At 38.3% G+C, this 22,914-nt stretch overlaps 1 protein-coding gene across 1 annotated transcript in view; it reads right to left on the bottom strand.

Annotated features, from left to right (window-relative positions):
* LOC119540846 (obg-like ATPase 1) overlaps positions 1-6,043 on the bottom strand; it is a 168,961-nt gene extending 162,918 nt beyond the window's left edge. The window contains 2 exon segments of the mRNA XM_037844752.1: positions 4,812-5,252; positions 5,316-6,043. Of these exon segments, the coding sequence (XP_037700680.1) occupies positions 4,812-5,252; positions 5,316-6,043 (1,169 nt within the window).
* Positions 6,044-22,914: the final 16,871 nt, after the last annotated feature.

Genomic DNA, 22,914 nt, shown 5'->3' with positions numbered 1-22,914 from the left:
CTTTTCCAGGTCTTGAGCTGTGGAACCCATGCTCCACTATTTCAAATAACAGTGTTATTAAGATGTAATTAACATATAATAAATTACAATATTTAAAGTGTATACCAGTGGGTGTGTTTTGACACACATATATATGTACCTGTGAAACCAACACCACAACCAATATAGTGCACCCACCTGTCAGCCCTGAAAGGTTCCCCATGCCCATCTGTCATCATTCTCCCTGTCCCTCTCCATATTGCCCATCCACAGGTAACCACTGATCTACCTTCTGTTGCTATAGATTAGTTTGCATTTTCTACAGATTTGTATAAATGGACTCATATAGAATGTGTTCTATTTTATCTGGCTTCTCAGCATAATTATTTTGAGATTCAACCATGTTGTTGCATTTATCAATTGCACTTTTTTTTTTTTTCTTTTGGCCAAGTAGTATTATGTTGTATGTACAAACCACAACTTGTTTTATCACTTCACTTATTGATGGGCATTTGGATTGTTTTTAGTTTGGGGCTATTAAAAAATAAAACTGCTATGAACATTCACATACAAATCTTTGCATGGATGTGTATTTTCTTTTCTCTTGGGTAAATAACTAGGGGTGGAAGAATTGGATCATATGGTCAGTATACATTTAGCTTATTAAAGAAACTGCCAAATGATTTTCCAGAGTGGTTATACCATTTTATATTCCCACCAGAAATGTATTCAGAGATTTCCAGTCACCCCACATTTTCACCAGAACTTCAATGGTCAGTCCTTCTAATTTTAACCATTCTAATAGATGTGTAATGGTATCTCTGTGTGGCTTTAATTTATATTTCTTTAATGACGATGCTGAGCTTCTTTTCATGTGCTTACTTGCTAGCTCTGTATCTTCTTTGGTAAAGTGTTTATTCAAATCTTTTGCCCATTTAAAAAATTGAGTTGATTTCTTATTGTTGAGTTCTGAGATTCCTTATGTTTCCGGATACAAATCTTTGATCAGATATATACTTTGTAAAGTTTTTCACCCAGTTTCTGGCTTGTCTTTTCATTCTTTTGATGAGCAGAAACTTTTAATTTTGATAGAGTGTAATTTATCAATTTTCTCTGTTATGGATTGTGCAGTTGGTGTCACACTGAAGAAATTTTGACCTAACCCAAGGCCATGAAGATTTTCTCATATGTTTTCTTCTAGAAGTTTTAGAGTTTTAAATTTTACAGTTAGGTCTATGATCCATTTTGAGTTAATGCATGTATAGAACCCAAGGTATGGATCTAAGTTCATTTTTTTAGGGGATATGGGCTGGCTCACTTCTTATTTTGTAACTTTACATTGCACCTTAGGATTGATGCTTGGGACTTGTCCTTGATGACCATTTGCACTCACAAATAGGACCACACTGGTTAAAGCTCCTCTGACCAATACTGGACCAATAGAGCTTGTCTTCAGGGCCAAGCTTCCTAAAGATGGTTAGGGCCAATCTTTGGCTTGGTTACTTTAGTCCTACACAAAGGATCTATACGGAGCCCAGTTTTGAGTCTAAAGGGTCATTTCTCTGCCATGAACATCTCTTAATCCACCTTTTTTCTTTTTTAACTGCTCCCATTACATCTCTGAACTAGCTCATTGCAGGGAGAAGCAGCTCTCAGTACCTCCTGTCTTCCATCTACATGGCTCACTGAGTGCCATCTCTATACCCACTCCTATATTCTCATCTCAAATACTAAACCTAGTTCATTTAGCTCATTTGGTTCACTCCACCAATGTGTACTGAACAGTTACAATGTGCCTTGCAAACAAGGCTGCCCAGTCTCTGCTCTCATGAGCTTATAGTCTGGTGGTGGATACAGACAAATGACCAGGCAAATAAAGTACAGTACAATGGGTACTAGGATGGCAGAAATTATAGGGCTTCTCTCAATCAAGTCTCCTCTTTTTAATTGTCCCCACCTTTGATTTCAACTTGTTCTAAAGAAGCACATATGATTATGGTTTCTCTCCTTAGCCAATCATCCAACGATTTTGGGCTTTTCAGATGAGAAAGACACCATTTGCACTAATAAAATCTCTTCAAGAGGTGAAAAGTTTTGGTTCTGAGTTATCAAATGAATCAACTCAGCCTCTTGATTTTGACTGTGCGCAAGTAGTTTTCTTGGTGTGATGGTTAGGTTCATGTGTCAGCTTGGCCAGGTGATGGTGCCAAGTGGTCTGGTCAAGCAAACACTGGCCTAACTTTTACTACAAGGACATTTTCTGGACTTAAATCATCAATATGCTGATTGTATTTATAGCTGATTACATCCACAATGAACTAAGGAGAGTGTCTTCAGCAATGAGAGACATTTAATCCAATCAGTTGAAGATTTTAAAAGGAGAAGTGATGAATTAGAAGCAGGAGAGAGAACTTTCTTCTCTACTTCAGCCAGCTAGCTTCTCCTGGAGAATTCATCGAAAACCATCATTGGAGTTCCCAGTTTGCAGCCTGCCCTATGGAATTTGGACTTGTCATCCCCACAGTTGCATGAGACATTTTTATAAAATCTCATAATATTTACACCAACTCCTGTTGGTTCTGTTTCTCTAGAGAACCCTGACACTTGGTGAATTGCAATTCATAATAATTCCAGTAGGAATGCCTTTGCTTCTGCTTCTGAGGTCTTTTTCAAGGGCTGCATGTAAAAGTTCACCTATCTTAGCCTTGTAAGATTTGTGTTCAAATCCTTGCTCTGTCATTTGCTGCATGACCAACAGCTATTTATATTTCCTGTGCCTCAATTTTTAACATATATAATTGAGTGTGGAGAACTTCTGATTTCAAAATTATTATTTACTTTCAAAAAATCCTTAAAACTTATACCCTTACTCAACATTCCAAGATCACCTGCCTCTGTCTCTGGTCACTCCTATAAATAAGTAGCCATTTTATATTATTAACCTAAATATATAAATATATATATATTTATATATTTATATGTACATATATAGCCTTGAATATGCATTTGTATTTCAGATGTTTTGAAGTCTGACTTATGAGAATGCCTAATCCATATTTCTCCTACAATTGTAAATATGCAAAGTTAATTGTCTGCTCTTTTCGTTTGGTGTGTCCCCACAACCGTAGTACTTAGCATAGGTTAATACTGTTGACCAAGTAGGTTTGTTCTAATGGCTTCGTAGGTAGATGAAACATCTCCTAAATAATCCACCAGATTGGGCTACCGTTTTGGCCTATTCAACTGCTTTTCTATTACACATGAAAATTGAGGACCTGAACTATCTGACTGAATCAGTTCTAGTTTCTCCTTTTCTGAGCTCCAACTTGGCTAATTTTCCACTGGGAGCATAGCCCAAAGAGAGGCGTGATTAAAACAAACTGGAGAGTTTAATGCTGCTGGTGAATGGTCATGCAGCATACTGATCAAGAAGAGTCATGGGTCAAAAACTCAGATAAATCTCCTCCCGCCCCGAGTCAGAGAAAACGTGCTAGAGACAGGGATTAAAGCAATAGCAATGGAACGAATGCTGAATCAATTCTTATGGCCTTGGCTGTCACACTGTGTCCTAGGCAGATGAGAATTTTAGTCCTTGCAGTTCATCTGTTGTGCTTCCCTGAAGCAGGACAAGAAAACCACCCTGGTGGGAAGGATGTGATTTGAGGCAGAAAGCAGGAAATATGCAGTCATTGTTCCTGGTAAATGTTGGGTCAGCTAAATGTGGCCTTTGCAAATAACTCTATAATGAAGCAGAATATCAAGTAAGATCCGAGAGAAACAGCTCACATTATGTGGTAATTCAGAGAAGGGAAAAGACAATTTCTATTCAAGTATGTACGTGTGTGTTTTGTCTGTGGGGAGTTTGTATGTGAGTCCAGAAGGTTGCATAAGGAGATGGAACTTGAGCTCAGCCTTGGAGAACTGGAAAGATTTTGTCAAGCAGATATGATGGGTGTAAGTACTGACTTGTATTTCTGCTTCCCATCACATGTCCTCTCCTTTCTCACTTCTGTAACTTCCATGTTCTCTTTATAAAGCTCAAATAATATGAATTAAGGCCCATCCTGGATCAGTTGGGCAACATCTTAACTAAAAATAGTATCTTCAACAAGTCTTAATTTACAGTGGGTTCACACACAGAGGGTTGGAAATGAAGAGAAAGAACATGTTCAGTGGGGCAAGTAATTCAATTTACTACAGGTGGGAAAAGGGATAGTACTAAAGGGGAAAGCAGGAATTAGGGACAAGCCATCCATGTTTTCTTATTTTCATTCCAAGTTCATATATCAATCTCTTATTAAGTAATTAGTTTCTCAGGTATTCAGATAACTTATATTCCTAGATAGTGGATATAAATATATTGGAATCTAAAAGGAAAATCTCCATTGTAAATAATTGCATGATGCTGGATCACTGGATCAATATTCCAGGGGAACATGTGATCATTCTTTTTTTGGGGGGTTTTTTCAAATGTTTTATTGAGTGTAGACATCTGGAGTACTGTAAAACATGCATTGTCTGTAGATTCAAAAAGGAGCAAGCCACATTGCCCTCACTGTCAAACATGTCAGACTTGGCATACGTGATAGAGATTAATGAAGTATCATGAAAGTAATATGGTTCCTGAAAAGCTTCTACAATTTGGAGTAAGGTCTTAATCACGTGAAAAGTAAAGCTGTTCACATTTATTGAACTTGCATTTCATTGGAGGTACATAGTATTTTAATTTTAAAACAAATAAAAATAATTTTGTTTGTAGAAGAGACCCATCCCCCAAATTTATTTTGTCCCTTCAGTTTTCAGAAATTTTAACTTAAAAAAAAATCACATGCCTTTTGGGAATTGTATGTTTATCTGAGCAATGACAAAAATATAGTTTTTTTTTTGGTTGTTGAGGTGTATTAAATTTGAAGAAGATAATATCTCCATCCTCAACGATATAATATCTGCCTTGTTGTCTGTACTTTCCAGCAGCCTTAACTGCATTTTCAGAACTTTCCTCTTTAAAATCTTCATATTTCATTACTTCAGGCATAATGAATCCCTTTTCAAAATCTGGGTGAACCTCTCCTGCAGCCTGAGGAAACTTTGTCCCTTTTCTGATGGTCCATGCATGCACTTCATCTGGGCCTGCAGTGAAAAAGTATTCTAGTTGGAGTGCTGCAAACCCAGCCTTAATGATCTTTGGCAAAGCGCTTTGTGTCATGCTCACTTCCAGATACTTCTGTCTCTCCTTGGCACTCAATTCTTGCAACTTGAGTTCCAAGGCCCCACTAAAAGGAATGACCAAGGCACCTGGGTCATACTTGTCCACCCACTCTTTAATTTTTATCAACCATTTGTTTTTCTTTCTCATGTAGTCTTTCTCAGAAAGATTAACCAAGTAGACCATTGGTTTTGAAGTCAGAAATAAGTGTTTATTCAAGACTTCAATCTCTTTGTCATTCCAGTCATGAAAGAAGCGAACAGGTTTCTTTTGATCTATAACCCAGGATTTGACTTTGCACATTATGTCATATTCAGGTTTTAGTTTTTCATCTCCTCCTCTCACAGCCACCTTTTCTAGTTTATCTATAACGGGTCCAATCATTTCCTCATCTTTAAGCTGAAGCTCTTCATGTATTATTTCTATATCACGAATAGGATCTACACTTCCTTCAACGTGCGTCATACCATCATCTTCAAAAACGTGTGTTAGATGAAAGATTCCATTACAGGCAATAATATGAGATAAAAAAGCATTCCCCAGCCCCTACCCATTGTGAGCTCCTTTCACAAGGCCAGCAACGTCCACTGCATTTAGAAAGGCAGGAATTTTGCTTGCTGGTTTGTGGTACTGGCAAAGAAAGTCAAACCTTTCTTCTGGCACAGGTAGTCTGCTCTCGTTAGGATCACTAGTGCAGAATGGGAAGTTTTCTGCTGAAGCCTGACTATTGGTTAATACATTGAAGAAGGTGGATGTCCCAACATTTGGCAATCCAACAATACCAATTTTCAGTGAAGTTGCAAGTCTTCCAATGATTGGAGATGGTTTAATTCCATCACCTCCCTTTTTGGGGGGCATCATGTTTGTGGCGGGCGATGGCCCAGGGTCCCAGATGCAGCAGGAGACAGATCTTGCCGACAGTGGGAGGCAGGGAGACCATTCTTACTCATCTCCACTCTCTTCCTTTTCCTATCCTCTGTTCCCTGGGTGAGCCCACAAACCTATGACTGTTTCCTGTAGTGTTCCAGCTTCTAGTCCAAAAATAGAGGCATGTGGAAGGGGTTGATCTTGGAATATGGGAAAGAGCCGACCTTAAGTCAGGAATTTTCCCCAGTTAGCCGTATGACCTGACAAGTCATCATACCTTAGCCACTGATTTAGTAACAGAAGAGAAATCGACGAAGGTGAGTAAAAAACCTGGGAAAGGAACACCTTATTTCATTAATGATCCTTTCATTTTTTTGCTATATACACTAGAATTTTTCCTCCTGGATCTTTTGTGACTGGAAAAACAATGCTAAGTTAATTTTTTTAAAAAGTCTAGAAATGAAGCAGAAAATTACAGGTATACTGTAAATTCTGTCTCTGCTGAGTTCTTCAGCTCACACTAGAAAAAAGTTGGGGAAGGAAGATGGAATGCATGCAAAATAAAAGGCTGCAGAAAATAAAAAATTATGACTTTGGCTTTTCGAGCATTCTCTCTCTCTCACACACACATACACACACACACACAAACCATGCAACCATACCTGCCCCAAACGAACTTGCATGCACTTGAAACAACAAATACTGATAGGTATTAGTGTCACCAATGAATACATACAACTGAAAGAAATGTTTATAATTCTGACCTCGGTGGCTCCAGTAACATCAGTCCTTTAGTGTTTAATATTGTTTCAGAGTTTGTGCTGTTAAATCAAAGGTTATCTATAATACATCTGGTGCTATTAATGCAAAAGATCAGGGGTATTCAAAAGACATTTATTCATTATTAATATAGATAATAAAGGACCATCTATGAGGCTTCAGATGAGATTTTTATCATCAAAAGCTTAAAAAGGGAAATTTATTTTTGCTTCAGGACAGACATGAGAGGAGTCTGTAATGGGAAATGTGAGACTCAACACAAAACTGCCAGACTCACTCTTTTTCTGAAGAAGGCTGGCACTTTACAGCAACGGATTAAAGAGAAAATAAAATTTTTGTCCTCTAAATTCCTTTTAACAGGGACTTCTTGATTTATTCTAGGTCTGTCCTTTATCAAGATGCTAGAGGTTCTTTGCTTCTCTCTCTTACATTTGTGATCTTTGATGCCTTATGTAAGTTGAAGAGGGTGGAGGATTTATCAAATGCCACGACATATTGGGGGAATGTTGGCAAGTGAAGGCACGAACAATTTAATTCCACAATCCAGAATCTAGCTTTTATTTAAGGGCAAGAAGTAATGAGAGGCTTGAGAGACTTGGAAGAGAACTGAGATCTGAGATGATACTATTGGCATTACTAGCTTATTCTGTTTGAGTTGATCAAGATGGACCTTAAGTGGTTTTTGGGGGGAGATAAGGGGAGTTTTCAGAATTTCTTTGATCTCAACTTTGCAAATTGGCATCAACCAACCAATTCTCTGACCAAAGTTACAATCGGAGGTTACTGGACTTTGAATTTGGAATCCCCACAAGTGAAATATAGGGAACTAAGGATTCTTCACATACTATCATGTGCTCAGAAAATCTTAGTTGAATGAATGAAAATGCCCTTTTGGGTCCCGATACCTCTGTTGAAGTTACCATGTACCAATAAATGATGGGCGTATTCCAAAGGCATTTATTCACTATTACGATGGTTAATTTCACAAGTCAAGTTGGCTAGCTTATGGCCTCCAGTTATTTGGTCAAGCCCTGGCCTATTTGTTAATGTGAGGTTATCTCATAAATGGTATTTGCATCTATAATTAGCTGATCACATCTACAGTCAACGAAGGAGATTGCCCTCAGCAATGTGGGAAACTTCCTCATTCAATCAATTGGAGGAAAAGCCAAAACTGAGAACTTCAGAGGTCAGAATAGGAATTCAGACTCAACTTCAGCATTTGTTTTTGCTGGAATTTACAGCCAACCAGATTCTCCTGGGGAATTGGGATTAAGAACCTAGGCATCAGGTTTATCAGAGTTTCCAGCTTGCAGCCTGCCCTATGGAAGTCAAATTTGCCAGCCCCCACAGTCATGTGAGCTGATTCCTTACAATAAATCTCTTTATATATACACATGTACATTTCCTGTTCATTCTGTTTCTCTTGAGAACCCTAATACAATTACTAATATATGTAATTAAAAACAACATGTGCTCAATTTCAATTCGAATTATCATCATTAAAGAATGAAAAGGGAAAATATATGTACTTAATGACCCTTAATTATCCTGGTTTCAATATTACCTAATAATTTCTGATAGTGATAAAAACAATAAAATAACCCATTACTCCAAACCTGCTTCATTAAGGTAAAAGAACAATTGGAGGTCATTAACTCCAACATCCCACTCAATAAATGTGCAATTAACATAAAACTCAGGGCCCATCTGAGAGCATTTGTGCATCCAAAAGAAACATAAATCCAGCAGTAAAACATTGAAGAACAGTGTAGGTCTCTCAAATGTGTAGTTGCAATGTGTGAGCAGTACTGTGAAGTTGAGGTCAAACTTTTGTGGTAGGTGTAGGATTGGCTCTCAACATCTACTCCTTCCTTCTTCCAACATTTCCACCTGCATCAAAGATGCTGGAAAGGTTAAAACGTATATTTTCTAGCCATCCTTGAATTCCTTTGCCAGGTGAGATTGAAGTTTTGACAGTCAGATGCACATAAAAAATGTGAGGAATGCAGAGTTGCTCGTTGCTTGTTGTGTGGCTTTTTCCTGGCAAACACAGTCATGGCCACAGTTGGGTTCCTCTATAGCTCTCAGATATCACAGAGTCCAATCACTGGCTCTGTTGCTTTTTTTTTTTTTTTAAATTCAGTTTTATTGAGATTCATGTACCATACAATCATCCATGGTGCACAATCGACTGTTCACAGTACCATCATATAGTTGTGCCTTTATCACCCCTATCTATTTTTGAACATTTTCCTTACACCAGAAAGAATCAGAATAAGAATAAAAATTAAAAGTAAAAAAGAACACCCAAACCATCCCCCTCATCCCACCCTATTTTTCATTTAGTTTTTGTCCCCATTTTTCTACTCATCCATCCATACAGTGGATAAAGGGAGTGTGATCCACAAGGTTTTCACAATCACACTGTCACCCCTTGTACTCTACATTGTTATACAATTGTCTTCAAAAGTCAAGGCTACTGAGTTGGCATTTGATTATTTCAGGTATTTACTTCTAGCTATTCCAATACACTAAAACCTAAAAAGGGATATCTATATAGTGCATAAGAATGTCCACCAGAGTGACCTCTCGACTCCATTTGGAATCTCTCAGCCACTAAAACTTTATTTCGTTTCATTTCGCTTCCCCCTTTTGGTCAAGAAGATGTTCTCAATCCCACGATGCCAGGTCCAGATTCATCCCTGGGAGTCATATCCTGCATTGCCAGGGAGATTTACACCCCTGGGAGTCAGGGCCCACGTAGGCGGGAGGGCAGTGAGATCGCTTGCCAAGGTGGTTTAGTTAGAGAGAGAGAGAGGGCCATATCTGAGCAACAAAGAGGCACTCAGGGGGAGACTCTTGGGCACAATTATAAGCAAGTTTAATCTCTCCTTTGCAGTAACGAGCTTCATTAGGGCAAGCCCCAGCTCTGTTGCTTTTGAGGAGAGTCAGGGAGCCTACATCTCTTTTGGGTGTGCAGCTGAGAGCAGGCATGGCAAGATTTGGCTACTGGTAGCAGTAGGAGCAGCTTTCTCATTGTGTTGGTGGTGCTGGGATCTGGAACTGGCCATTTCACCACAGAAGAGGCAGCGACTCCCTTGCTGCATGCAAGTTGTTCCTGAAAGTTCAACCTATTTAATACATTTTTTTAAAACTCTCCTCAAAATTCTGTCAGCCACTTACTTTGCTGTAATAAATCTGTTCTTGTTGGAATTGGCTCAAGCAGCCTTTCTCAATCTTTTTACTCTTCAGATACTATAATTTTTTTTTGGATCTCCGGGAGGCCCTGTTGAAAAAATATTTCATGTTCAGTTTGTGGAATTAACATAATTGGTAAGCTGTACATATAATAGAGTGATAATTGTTGATGCTCTTTTAAGTAAAAAATGATCTTTTTCTGTAGGCCTGCTTATTTTGTCTAGCTTGTTAGTCTACTCTTGTTCATGGGGATCTCCCTTCCCACAAAGTATATCAACTCTAATGCAAGTCAGTAGTGAAAATAGAATAAATTTCAGGTTTGTTTTAAAAAAATTCTATTCAATATTTTCACCATATCCAAGTAGTTCTAAGAGTTTTTTCATACATTTCTGTTACAAAGGATACTAGTGAGATGTGGTACATGGTATACAGCATGTACAATGGTAGTTTTTCTCCTGTTTAAAACTAAAAATGTCATTTATGTAATCTTTCCTGAACAATAATATGGGTAGTGAATTAATCTTTCCTTTTCATAAAAGCAACAGAAATAAATTTCTGTTAAATAACTGGTTTAAGCAAAAAAGGAAATTATCTTTTTTAATGGTAGGCTTGGTAGATTTAATTTAAATTGTGATTACAAGTTGATTTTAACTGCTATTTTCAACATGAAAATGCATTGATAGTTGTACTGATTTGTATATATTATGTCCCCCAGAAAAAGCCATGTTCTTTAATGCAATTTTGTGGGGGCAGACATATTAATGGGGATTAAGTTGGAACGTTTGGATTAGGTTGTTTCCATGGAAATGTGCTGCACCCAACTGTGGGTGATGACTCTGATTGGATAATTTCCTTGGAGGTGTGGCCCCGCCCATTCAGCATGGGCCTTGATTAGTTTACTAGAGCACTGTATAAGCTCAAACAGAAGGAGCAGCTTGCTACAGCCAAGAGGACACTTTCAAGAATGCACAGGAGCTGAGAGAGGAGCTGCAGTTTACAGAGATATTTTGGAGACAGCCTTTGAAAGCAGACTTTTGCTCCTGAGAAGCTAAGAGAGGACAAATGCCCCAAGAGCAACAGAGAGTGACATTTTGGAGAGAAGCTGAAGCCTAGAGAGGAATGTCCTGGGAGAAAGCCATTTTGAAACCAGAACTTTGGAGCAGACGCCAGCCACATGCCTTCCCAGCTAACAGAGGTTTTCTGGACACCATTGGCCATCCTCCAGTGAAGGTACTTGGTTGCTGATGACTTACCTTGGACACTTTATGGCCTTAAGACTGTAACTGTGTAACCAAATAAACCCCCTTTTATAAAAGCCAATCCATTTCTGGTGTTTTGCATTCCGGCAGCATTAGCAAACTAGAACAACAATGTTAAACAATAAAGCCTCTAAAACCATAAGCCAAAGTAATATAAAAATATAACCTAAGAAACAATTTTTTATTAGAACTGAAAAAACATTTTTTTAAATGAAAGCCATGATCAGGCTCAAATTTAGCCCTAGATATTACAAAGCTAATATATGCATGTGTTGGTTTCTTGATCTCTTTTACAAGCCTGTATCTGCATAGGAAGTTTTATTTTTCATCCTAAAAATACAGAGTGAAGTTTCTCTCTTTAATGTGAAATCTGTGTTTGGTTGTTTGCTGTGCAAATACTCAATTCTGGGTTGAACTTGAGATAAATACATGCAGATTTCACTTTCATTTGAAAGACAATTTCTGTCCTTGCTCTCAATATTCTTGAAACAAGAAAAAAGCTTGTTCACACATGTAAGAAATTGAGAACTACAGCAAAATGTTTCTTCTCGCCAGCAGCATATTTCTTTTCCACAGAAATCGCAAACAGGTTTAAGGAGATGTTAGTAAATCCAACCTTTAGTATGCATTCTTGCAGCTCACAAGTTCTTCCTTTTCTCTCAGTCAATTTCTCAGCTGAGCAGAAGACTCAGGAGCAGGTCCCTCACACAACTAACTATACACTTGTGTTGAAAGAGAAAGATAATACTGTTTGGTTGTGTTCTGCATTTCTTCTAGGTAGTTTTAACAAGTCAGAGACTTGCTGATTTCTTTTATCACTGCTTTGAATCATTTAAAGTTGGATTTTATATTTGGGTCTGGGAGGAGGTCAGTTGTGACACAATGAGAAACTGAGGCTGTAATGTATGATAAAAGAGTTTGTTACTCAAAGGTTCCAGAGAAAGAAGGGGGCCATGAGGGTCAATGGGGAGCACCATCCGCCTGTGGGGGTGCTCAATTGTTAGACGGGGAGCACACAGGCAGAGCGAGAGGGGGCCATGGGCTTGTGCTTTGGTTGTGGTATAGGGTGGAGGTTAGTACATTTCCTGCAGGAGTCAAGGATTGGTTAGTTCAAAGCAATCATGCATGAACAGGGAGAGGGACTTGGGGTCCCAGGATGGCGGGTAGGGTCAGCTTATCATTTGGGACCAGCTGTGGGTTCTGGGTCATTTGTGGAGATGCATGGTTGGTGGCTGCAGATGTGGGTTTGGACCCTTGGGGAGTTTGTGCCCCTGGGCTGGAAAACAGCTGGTTAAGTAGACCAAATGTCAGTGTGAAGCCAAGTGGATTGGCCTAAATAAGATGGATGCTGGAGCAGCATGCAAAAAATTTTTGATAATTATAGCACTCACCCTCAAGCTTAAGATGTAGTAGAAACATTTTGTGTTTCCCCTTTGCAACATGATTTTTCCAAAGATTCAGTTTCCTTTGAAATCCAAGGATCTTATTATTTGAAGTCAAAACATTTTCTCCAGGGCTTTGCAGAGATTTGTTCAAATTGTTCATGTTCAATTTATGGCTTAACACTGCCACAATGTACTCCTGATGTTTCCCCTTTCAGCTCAAACACCCCATCAAGAACTCTTCCTCCATAAGCCACCACATTTCAGTATGGAGAAGGAGGCTTATAGATTCTTTTCCCAGGATCTCAAACAGTTTTTAAAACATTCTTGAATGACCTTAACTTCTTTAGTGGTTAGAGATTTTTGTATTGTCTATGTTTTCCATTTCATTCTCAATAGTTTTGAACACCATCATCCCTCTTTGAAGATAGCAGCTTATTGGGATACTGACTTTCTTTCTTAATTTTTTTTACAAGACAGGCTAGACCTCTCATGGACCCAGCCATTGATGGGCACGATTGGCATCATGACAACATCTTTCCTCTAAGACACATCTTTTGTGCCCAGATGGGAAGACCAAACATTGACTATATCTTGTGTGGGGCAGCAATTTGCAGCAGAAAAAGATTTTTTGAATGTCACTATCATTTACAAATCTTAAAAAATGCTACAGCATAACTTTTATTGGTGAAATAGGTTGACTCATCAACCTGGGTAAAGGAACTGTTGTTTTCCAGTTTATTATAGAGAATCCCTTCAGCTTCATGTGACCTGTCATTAATATATTGAGTTACCTTGTTATTTAAGATTAGGATCTTGTCATTATTTTTTTCACCAGCTGTGTGACTTTTCCATTTTTAGGCAATAAGTTCTGCTACTAAATAACTTGCTTCCTGAGACTTTTCACCGAATGCAACTTTTTTATTTTGCTGGTACAAAAGTGTTACTCTATTTGTTTTGAGATTCCCACGGTCTTTAAAAATAATTGGCACTTTACCTATCAAATGGCAGCGATTTGTGGATGTCTTCAGTTTTGCTAGGGGCAGTGCTGCATTTGTAACTTGTTTGTCACAAATGATGCACAATGAAAAGGGACAGCGTGGATTACCAGCCCACATAAAAGCCATTGGTAAGTAGCTTTAGTTGTTAAGATAGACTTTGGTTGTCTCTTGCACTCCTGCAGTGAAATGACTAAGAAGATTGTAATTCTATCCATTATTAACCTTACCATAATAGTCCACAGGTCTAGGTCTAGAATCATCCGGCTCACTCTTTAGCTCCAAAATTCTCCATGTTAGACTGCTAGTCATGTGTTTAAAACAAAAATGTAAAATTGAAGAGCACAATAATAAATGAAAAAACTACAAAACACACAAAACCTTTATAGTACAATTCACTTCTAACTGACAGTATTCAGCTAAGTAGTGGGTGGAGGCAGGGCAGCTAATGCATAGCTTGTAAAAATTCCTCCTTTTGGATAAAAATGTCCCTTCGATTTTCTACTACATAGATGGAGCTGGTTTGTTCTCATACATCAGTGGAGACTTAAACAGAACTTGAGGGAGGTAATTTGGAAACGAACCACTGATGTCATCAGCTTACAGTCTTGTCTTCCGTGCAGTACAGTGCTCACTAATTATCAATGACTTCCCCCATCTTGAGTCAAAAAGTGAGAATGAACTCAACCAAATTAACATGATCCTACTGGGTCCAGCCATCGGAGACCGAAAGACCTCTAACGTATGAGCTGTGTTTTACTCCAAGTGATAGCATGTTAAGTTCAGATATGGTATTTATACTTTCCAGTAGTGATCTAACAAAATCCCCAGCAATATCTTGCTGAACCTTATGGTTCCATGGAAACTGTTCCCATTTGCAGTTGAGAAACCCTGGATTTAGAGTACATTCTGGTCTCTGCAAATAAACCCTGATCAACACAATGTATGACCAGGGCCTGATTCATTCTGGGAGTTGGGGGACACTTCCCTGAAATTTTGACATTAGACATAAAATTTGAAAAGTGACAAGTTGAAGTGGGGGAAAAGGGAAGAAAAATGTCCTGAGTTTAGAGAAAAGGTTGTCTTTACCATTTTTGTACTATATCTTTTAAAATATCTGTTCCTGTTAATATATTCATTTTTCTGTATTTGTTAATATCCTTTTAACATTTTGAAATTGGAAATGCAACATGTGAGCATAGATAATAAGTTCAAAAAGGACAAATGGGTGCATAAAAGCAAGGAAGAGTCCTGCAAACACCAGGTACATAGTCCACTAGTCCCTTGTTGCTTTCCATAGAGGGAGCCTCTCTTATCCATTGTTGTGTAATAATAAAAAAATTACTCCATGCATGTGTACCTTGTGTTTCACCCTGTTTTGGATATTACTTTTCTTGATTAACAATTGGAGCAGATATGAAAATGTACCTCTTAGATCTCTGACTACCGAGAGCCTAACTGACATAAGGCCCAGCTGCTGTGCTCTGAAATCTATCATTGAATTCAGGCTGAGACCACACTTCTCAGGAGCTGCTCCCAGCCAGTTTCTGAGTGTAGCAGGGATACCAGTGCAGGTCCGTTTCTGATAGAGGCTACTGGCTTGAGGATTTCCTGATAATCTTGCTGAGCTCTCTTTGAACATCCCTGCAGTCTAAGATGCGTCCACCCAACCTTCTTTCCTTCCTTCTCTCTCTCCTTCACTTGGAATTGCATCTACATTGCAGTCTGACAGCTCTTCTGAACTTCCTTGGATCCTTCTTCATTTCTCTTCATAGACAGCACTTCTAATAAATCTCTTGCATAGCTAATACCATCTCGGAGTGGCTTCTAGGAGACATAGACTAATACGTTATCATCTTGGTGACATTTCCCTATTAGTACATATACATTTACTTCATTTAAAAAAAATTTGTCTTACATTTCATTATGCAAGTAAACTGTAAATTATTTAGCAATTCTCCCATTAGTAGACATTTAGATATTTAAGATTTTTTTTGCTATAACAAAAGAGTGTAACACATAGCCTTATGCATATGTCTTTGCAAAGATGTATATGTATTTCTTTGGGATAAATTTCCTTGGAGTGAAGTTTCTGAGTTTAAGTGTACATATGTGCATTAAAATTTTTATATATTTTTGCAAATTGCTTTTCATAAAGGTTATTCTGATTTACATATCTGCCAAAAATGTAATGAATATGCCAGATGTCCCCAAATCCTAGCCCACTAAGTGAATTATCACACTTTCGATTTGTGCCAGATAGGTGTAGTGGCATTATTTTCTTCTGTATTTCAAAAGAAAATTCTGTAAACAGAAAGAACATTTTTGCTCTGCAAAAGTCTCTTCAAAGAGGATGAAAAGACAAACTATGTCTGAAAGAAAATACTTACAAACCACATAACCGTAAAGGACTAGGATCTAGAACATACAAAGAGCTCTCAAAACTCAACAGACAAAAGAACAAACAATCCAGTTAAACCACAGGCAGAAGACATAAAGTGACATTTCACTGAAGACGTTAGAAAGATGGCAAACAAACACATACAAAGATGTCCAACCTCACTAGCCATTAGGCAAATGCAAATTAAAACCAGAATGAGATGGTATTTTGCATCTCTCTAACTGACTACAATAAAAAATAGTGACAACCCCAAATTCTGATGAGTGTGTGGAGAAACTGGATTACTCATAGATTGCTTGTGGGAATATAAAATGTGGCAGCCTTGCTGGAACACAGTCTGGTGGGTTCTTAAAAAAAATAAACATGCAATTGCCACATGACCAAGAAAAGTACATGCCTGGGCATTTACCCTAGAGAAATGAAAACTTGTGTTCACACAAAAACCTGGACACAATTATTTATAGCAGCTTTATTCACAATAGCCTGAAATTGCAAACAACGTATATGTCCTTCAGTGGGTTAGTGGTTAAACAAACTGCAGTATGTCTATACCACGGAGTACTCCTCAGCAATAAAAAGCAATGGAATACTGATATGAATGATTTAATTGAATTTTCAGAGAATTGTGCTGAGTGAACAAAAAAAAGATCCCCAAATCACTGTGTGATTCCATTTATATAATCTTTTTGGAAATGACAAAATTATAGAGATGGAGTAGAGATTAGTTAAGGAGGGGGAAAGAACGGGAGAGGGAAATTGGCAGGTCTATAAAAGGACTACATGAGGGATCCTTGTGAGGAGCGAAATGTTCTGTATCTTGACTGTGTCAATGTCAGTGTCCTGGTTTTGTTATTTCATTACAGTTTTACAAGTTGTTACCACTGGAGAAAACTGGGTAAAGGGTGTGTTGAATCCCTCTGTAGTATGTTTTGCAACTGCATGTGAATCTACTGTTATCTCGAAATAAAAAGTTTAGCCATAAACATGAAGTGTATTTGCAAATTGTCTTCTAAAAAGATTATTACAATTTATATGCCTTTCAAAAATGTAATGACTATGCCAGATATCACCAAATCCTAACTGTTTTGGTTTGCTAAAACTGCCGAAATGCAATATACTAGAAATGGACTGGCTTTTAACAATGGGGAATTTTTTAGCTTACAATTAAAATTTAGTTAACAATTCTAAGTCTGTGACAATGTCCAAATTAAGACATCAACAGGATGATACCCCCTCTGAAGACTGGCTACCAGCGAGCTTGGGCTCCTCTGTCAGATAGCCAGGCACATGGTGACATCTGCTGGTCCTTCTCTCCTGGGTTTTGTTGCTTCCAGCTTTGGGCTTCAGTGACTTCCTCTCTGTTTCTGTGTGTGTCCTTGTCTCTCAGCTTCTCTGGGGGCTTTCCCTTGATCTTCTCTAATTTCATCTCTTAGCTTCTGTATGTGTTTTATCCTTTTATAAAGGACTCCAGGAAGATGATTAAGGCCCACCTTGAATGAGGAGAGACACGTCTCAATTGAAATAACCTAATCAATAGGTCCCATCTACAATAGTTTTACACCCACAGGAATGGATTAAAAGAACACAACCTTTTCTGGGGTACATACAACTTCAAACTACCACAGTAGCCCCCACACTATATTATATCACACTTTTTATTTTTTGCCATTCAAATGAAACTCATATTGTCTTCATGTTGTTTTAACAAGCTATTAGTGAAGGCATTTTTTTTCTTATATTTTAAGATCATTTGTGTTTTTTCTCTGAACTGCTTGCAAATCTTTTTAAAACCTGAATTCACCTGGAAGCTCCCTGCCAAAATACTGATGTTTTTAAATGACCTCCCTCCACCACACATACACACACATGCACCCATTCCTTAGCTTCCTCATTAGGACTGTTCTCAGTTATATAATTAAATTTTATCTTTTAGCATCTGTTACCTCTTGAAATCTCTGATCACATGATATAGTTGCCTCCAAAATAGTGGATTTATAAGAATTAAAGGGTTTGACCTCATTCACTTCTCTATGTCATGCCTATTGAATTCTATGTTAACACAATTCCACAAGAATTATCTGGGCATATTTCCTTTGCACACACACACACACACACATCCCCCTTCCCCATTTATATTTTAAAGCTAATTTAATTTACAGTTCTTCCTTAGCGGACTTTAAGGATGCTCTTTGAGGTCAGGAGACATATCTTTTCATTTCTTATTCTCATTGCCTTCCACACTGAGCTTATGTTTGGGAAGCCCTCAATTAATCAACCAGCAACTTCCCTGCAAAACTCATACTTGAAAGAGATCTTGAATCCGAACCAACAGGCCACTCAAAGTGTTGGGAGTGGCTAGCTTCCATTTCTGCCCTGGCAAATTATTTCTATCCTTCAGGGAGCAAGATTCAGGGAGTCATGAAACCCTTTTATTATCCCTGCAGAATTGAAAAGAGGTAGAAAGTATTTTGGCCATTTTCCGTGTGTTCTTTCTAGTCCCCTTTGGTGGCTGTACATGGTCCTCAGGTTGTCCCCTCCCTTAAAGACCTGCTCTTAGAAAAGGATTGGATAAGCTTATTGTCACTGTGGTACAAGTGACAGATGATAGTTTAGATATAATCCTCCTGGAAGAATTTGCATGCTACCCAGTTCAAAACTTCAACGGCATTTCATGATACAGACAGCAAGTGAGAGAGTTAACTTTCTGGCCAAGTAAACGTCTTTAATCCTTGAAATCTGAATATGAGGGTGGCCCATATTCTTTCTTCTCCTGCAAGTGATCCTGGTCCCTGTTTGGGGCTCCAGGGGTGGTGAACTTCTAAGCAAGGTAAGCTTGGGTTGATGGAAGGTTTAGCAGTGGTGTGAGGGCAATATTTGTATATCCTGGAGCAAGGCAAGGGAATGGTAATAGTATGCTTGTAAAATTCACCTCTATAGTTACACTCATTGTGCAGCTGATTATGCTTCTCTTGCTTTATAAAGTGGCATTCAGCATCATTATATTAACTCTTAGGTTCCAGTTTATAATAACAGTGTTGTCAGAAAAATCTATTAAAATTAAGAAAGGCTCAAGCAAAATAATACTTTGACACTGTAAACATTAATGAATCATCATTTCTCTCCTTCTCTTTCTATTTCCATGTATTTATTCTTTTTGTTAAAGACTGACTCTCTCTGCCACTGAGGGCTCTTAGTCAGCTTTAATTGGTTTTCTTGACAGCAGTTTCCTATTCTTGTCCTTCTTCCATTATTCCATTTTCCAGATGTGGTCCTGTTTTTTATTTACTCACAGCTTTTTTTAAAAAGCCCTTTATAAAATCACATCAATTGTTTCTTGCTCTTTACCTCTTCCAGAGAAATTGTAATTTGCAAAGTCTTAATTAGGATCTCTTGGGATTCGCCACACTTCAGAATTTTAATATGTACCATTAGTACAGCATAATCTCCAGATTTCTCAGTTCTTCCAAATTTACTTTCCCAAATCTAGCTCCTCTGTATAGTTATGGTTTGTTAATACATTTCCTTCTATAAAAAGTCAGAAAGGAAACCAGATAAACGTTATCATTATATCAAAGTTGCAAACTCTGCCCACACCACCATTTAGCATTGTTGTCATTTTTTAAAAAAGCAAATGCTGAAATTCATTTGGAAGCTGTTTTCATACTAAGAAACCATTTTAATGATCGCATATGTTGCTGTTTTAAGGGCCCACTTTATAACCGAAAGAATACACTCTAGACTATCTTGGGGATTTGATTCATGCAATTCCTACCTCGTTATGTACTAAGCTGTTTATTAATCAGCCTGACTACACAGTCTTTTTTTATTCACTTTGATTTCTTTTGTGTTTAAAGTTCAGGGTTTAAATTTTTAGTACTAAGCATGAAAATGACTGCTTTTTGTTGTTTGTTTGTTTATTACTCCAACTAGATTTCTAAGCATTTCCAAGCTGCAAAGGGAAGAAAGTAAAGAAAAAGATGAGAACAATATCATGTCAACACATTTGCTTATTATATGTGGAGCCCTTTGAATAGGATAGTTCAACCTAAACTTCTACTTGAGATTGTATTGCAAAGGCATTAGTTTTGCAGCAGAGTATTTTTTTTTTTTTTAAGTTGAGAAAGAATGGGACCACTTACTTTTGTGATACAGAGGGTTTTCCAACCACTCTCTTCACCCAGTGGTACCTCACTTCCTACATTTGGACTTAAAGGCTTTTAGTCTTTAAGCTCCCCACAGCACACTTATATCAGCGTAGCAGTTACACATTTTAGTCCAGAACACTAAGATGCAAGAAATATCATAGTCTTTATTTCTTTAATCAAATTAATCAGTTTCCAATTGATTGTACACTGTGGATGATTGTATGGTATGTGAATATATCTCAATAAAACTGAATTTAAAAAATTAATCAGTTTCCAGTTCATCTTGCTCAATTGACAAAATTATTAGCGAGGCTTCTCCAAGGCAGGATAAAAATTTGTGGGGCTTGGAGGGGAGGTGTTTAAGCATTCCACTATGCTTAGGGAAGGCTGCTCCACTCTTCTGTCCACTCAGGTTGCCTGAAAGAGGAAAACCTATAGCAGTAAAGGCAAACACAATAAATTACTTAGCTATTTTGGGATGTGGGACATGAATGGGACATAGGAGAGTCTGGGGGTGGGGGTGGGGTGTTGAGGGAACGGGGGATGCCCCAAAGGCAAACACAGTCCGTGGGCAGTTTGCTGAGATTCTGGGGTCCCTGTTCATCGGTTAGGAACTACTTAGATCTGAGGACTTTCTTTTGTTTAAGGGCAGGGGTAGTTGGGCATTTAAAATTTTCTGCCTCCTCAATGCTCACTTTTTCATACAATCAGAATGGTAGGGTTTTTATTTTAATGGAATAGACCTCAATTTTAAAAGAAAAGAGAGATACATAGATAAGTAGTGTTCCAGATTGCTAGAGCTGCTGTTATGCAAAATACCAGAAACAGATTGGCTTTTATAAAGGGGATTTATTAGGTTACAAACTTAAAGTTCTACGGCCATAAAAGTGTCCAAACTAAGGCATCAATAAGAGACATCTTCACTGAAGAATGGCTGATGGCATCTGCTGTTCCTTTGTTCCCCGGCTGCGTTTCAAAATAGCGTTCTCCAAAATGTCTCTGGGCTTGTCTCTTTTAGCCTCTTCAGCTCCTGTGCATCTAACCATCTGGGGGTCCTCTCTTAGTTTCTCCGGAGCAAACTCTAGGCTAGCATCTCTTACCTTAACATCTTCAAACGTCCTTCTGTCTGCATCTCCAAACATAAGCCTTCAATGGCCATTTCCAAACGTCTCTCTCAGGTGCTCTTATGGGACTCCTGTGATTTAATTAAGACCCACCCTGAATGGGTGGGGTCAAATCTCCATGGAAACATTCAATCAAGAGGGCACACCCTAATCAGAAAGATCAATCAGTCTGCCCCCACAAGATTGCATTAAAGAATATGGCTTTTGGGGGGATGTAATATATCCAAACTGGCACAAGTAGCTAGCTAGATGGATCCATACAGCCTCAGTAATTTCCAAATCTAAGAAGCTGGCTTAATTTAATATTACTCTGACATTGCTGATTCGTCTTAGAGGTGTAGAAAAGATTTGTATTTAGTTTTTGAACATCTTGTCTTTTAAATAGTCTTATTAATATTTGAGGGGGTGGTTGTGGTGGTAACTACAGGTACAAAGAAAAGAATGGTGGTGTAATACTTTAATTCCAGAGCTCTTTGGGGCAGAATTTCATCTCATTCTCTCCATAATTCTGTATGTTACCAGCTGCAAATGACTCTGAACATCTGTGCCTTTGAATAATAAATAATAACAATGACCCTCCCAATTAAAGGAATATAAGAACTCATTAATTTGAATGGTGTGAGCACAATGATAACAATCTCTCTCCCTTGCTATGGTTCTTTCAAAAAGATTGTGCTCTACATTCTACATACATCTGTGTCTTTAATATTGTAGGTGGGCTAAGTTTATCATACAAACCAGAACTTGAAAGACCCCTCTCTTAAAAAACCAGAATATCTGAGGGTCAAACATGCCCAAAACTCTTTCCATTTTTGTATCCTGGACTTCTTTTTTTTCTAATCAGGAGGGTTTGGAATTTGTTGGAAATTTGGCCAAGCAGTGGAGAGTCCCTGGCTTGCTTTCTCTCATTGTGTACCTTAAGATTCCTTTTCCTTCACAGCCTTAAGTTTTCTTAGAGCTATGCACTCCACAGCAGATTCCCAGGGCTTGTTTAAGAAAGTGAGGTGACCCCTGACAAAGGACCAAGTCCCTGCAGTCATTTGGTTTGAAGTGTCTTGGATTATCCTCTATTGTTGCTGAAACCACCCAGTGAAGGGCCCTGGGCTCAGAGAAACCAAAAGCAAAAGACGCAAGTGGAGAGCAGAGATGCTTGCAGAGATGCCAAGTTAAGACAGGGGGAAAGCAGGGGCCCATTCTCTCTAGACCAAGTGCCACAGGCCATCAGGTTAGAGCAGGATATATGTCTCATCAAAGGTACAAGAGTCAAAGTGCTCGAAAGCAAGAGAAGTTATCCAGTGGAGTCCAAATACAGAACACCATAATAGTCCTGTTTTAGTTTGTTAAAGCTGCTGAAACAGGGATACCATAAAATGGGCTGGCTTGTACCATGGGGATTTATTAGTTTACAAGCTGACAGTTCTGAGGACGTGAAAATGTCCAAATCTAAGCATCACCATGCCTACATGATACCTTCTTGCTGAAAACTGGCTGCCAGTGATCTGGGACTTCTCTGTCACACGACAAGTCACATGGAGGTAACTGCTGGTCTCTCCCTTCTCCTCCAGGTTTCAT

This window comes from Choloepus didactylus, chromosome 7 (assembly GCF_015220235.1).
Source record: "Choloepus didactylus isolate mChoDid1 chromosome 7, mChoDid1.pri, whole genome shotgun sequence".
NCBI classification, from domain to species: Eukaryota; Metazoa; Chordata; class Mammalia; order Pilosa; family Megalonychidae; genus Choloepus; species Choloepus didactylus.
Note: the sequence above shows the minus strand (reverse complement) of the source record. Positions and strands in the feature narration are given on the sequence as shown.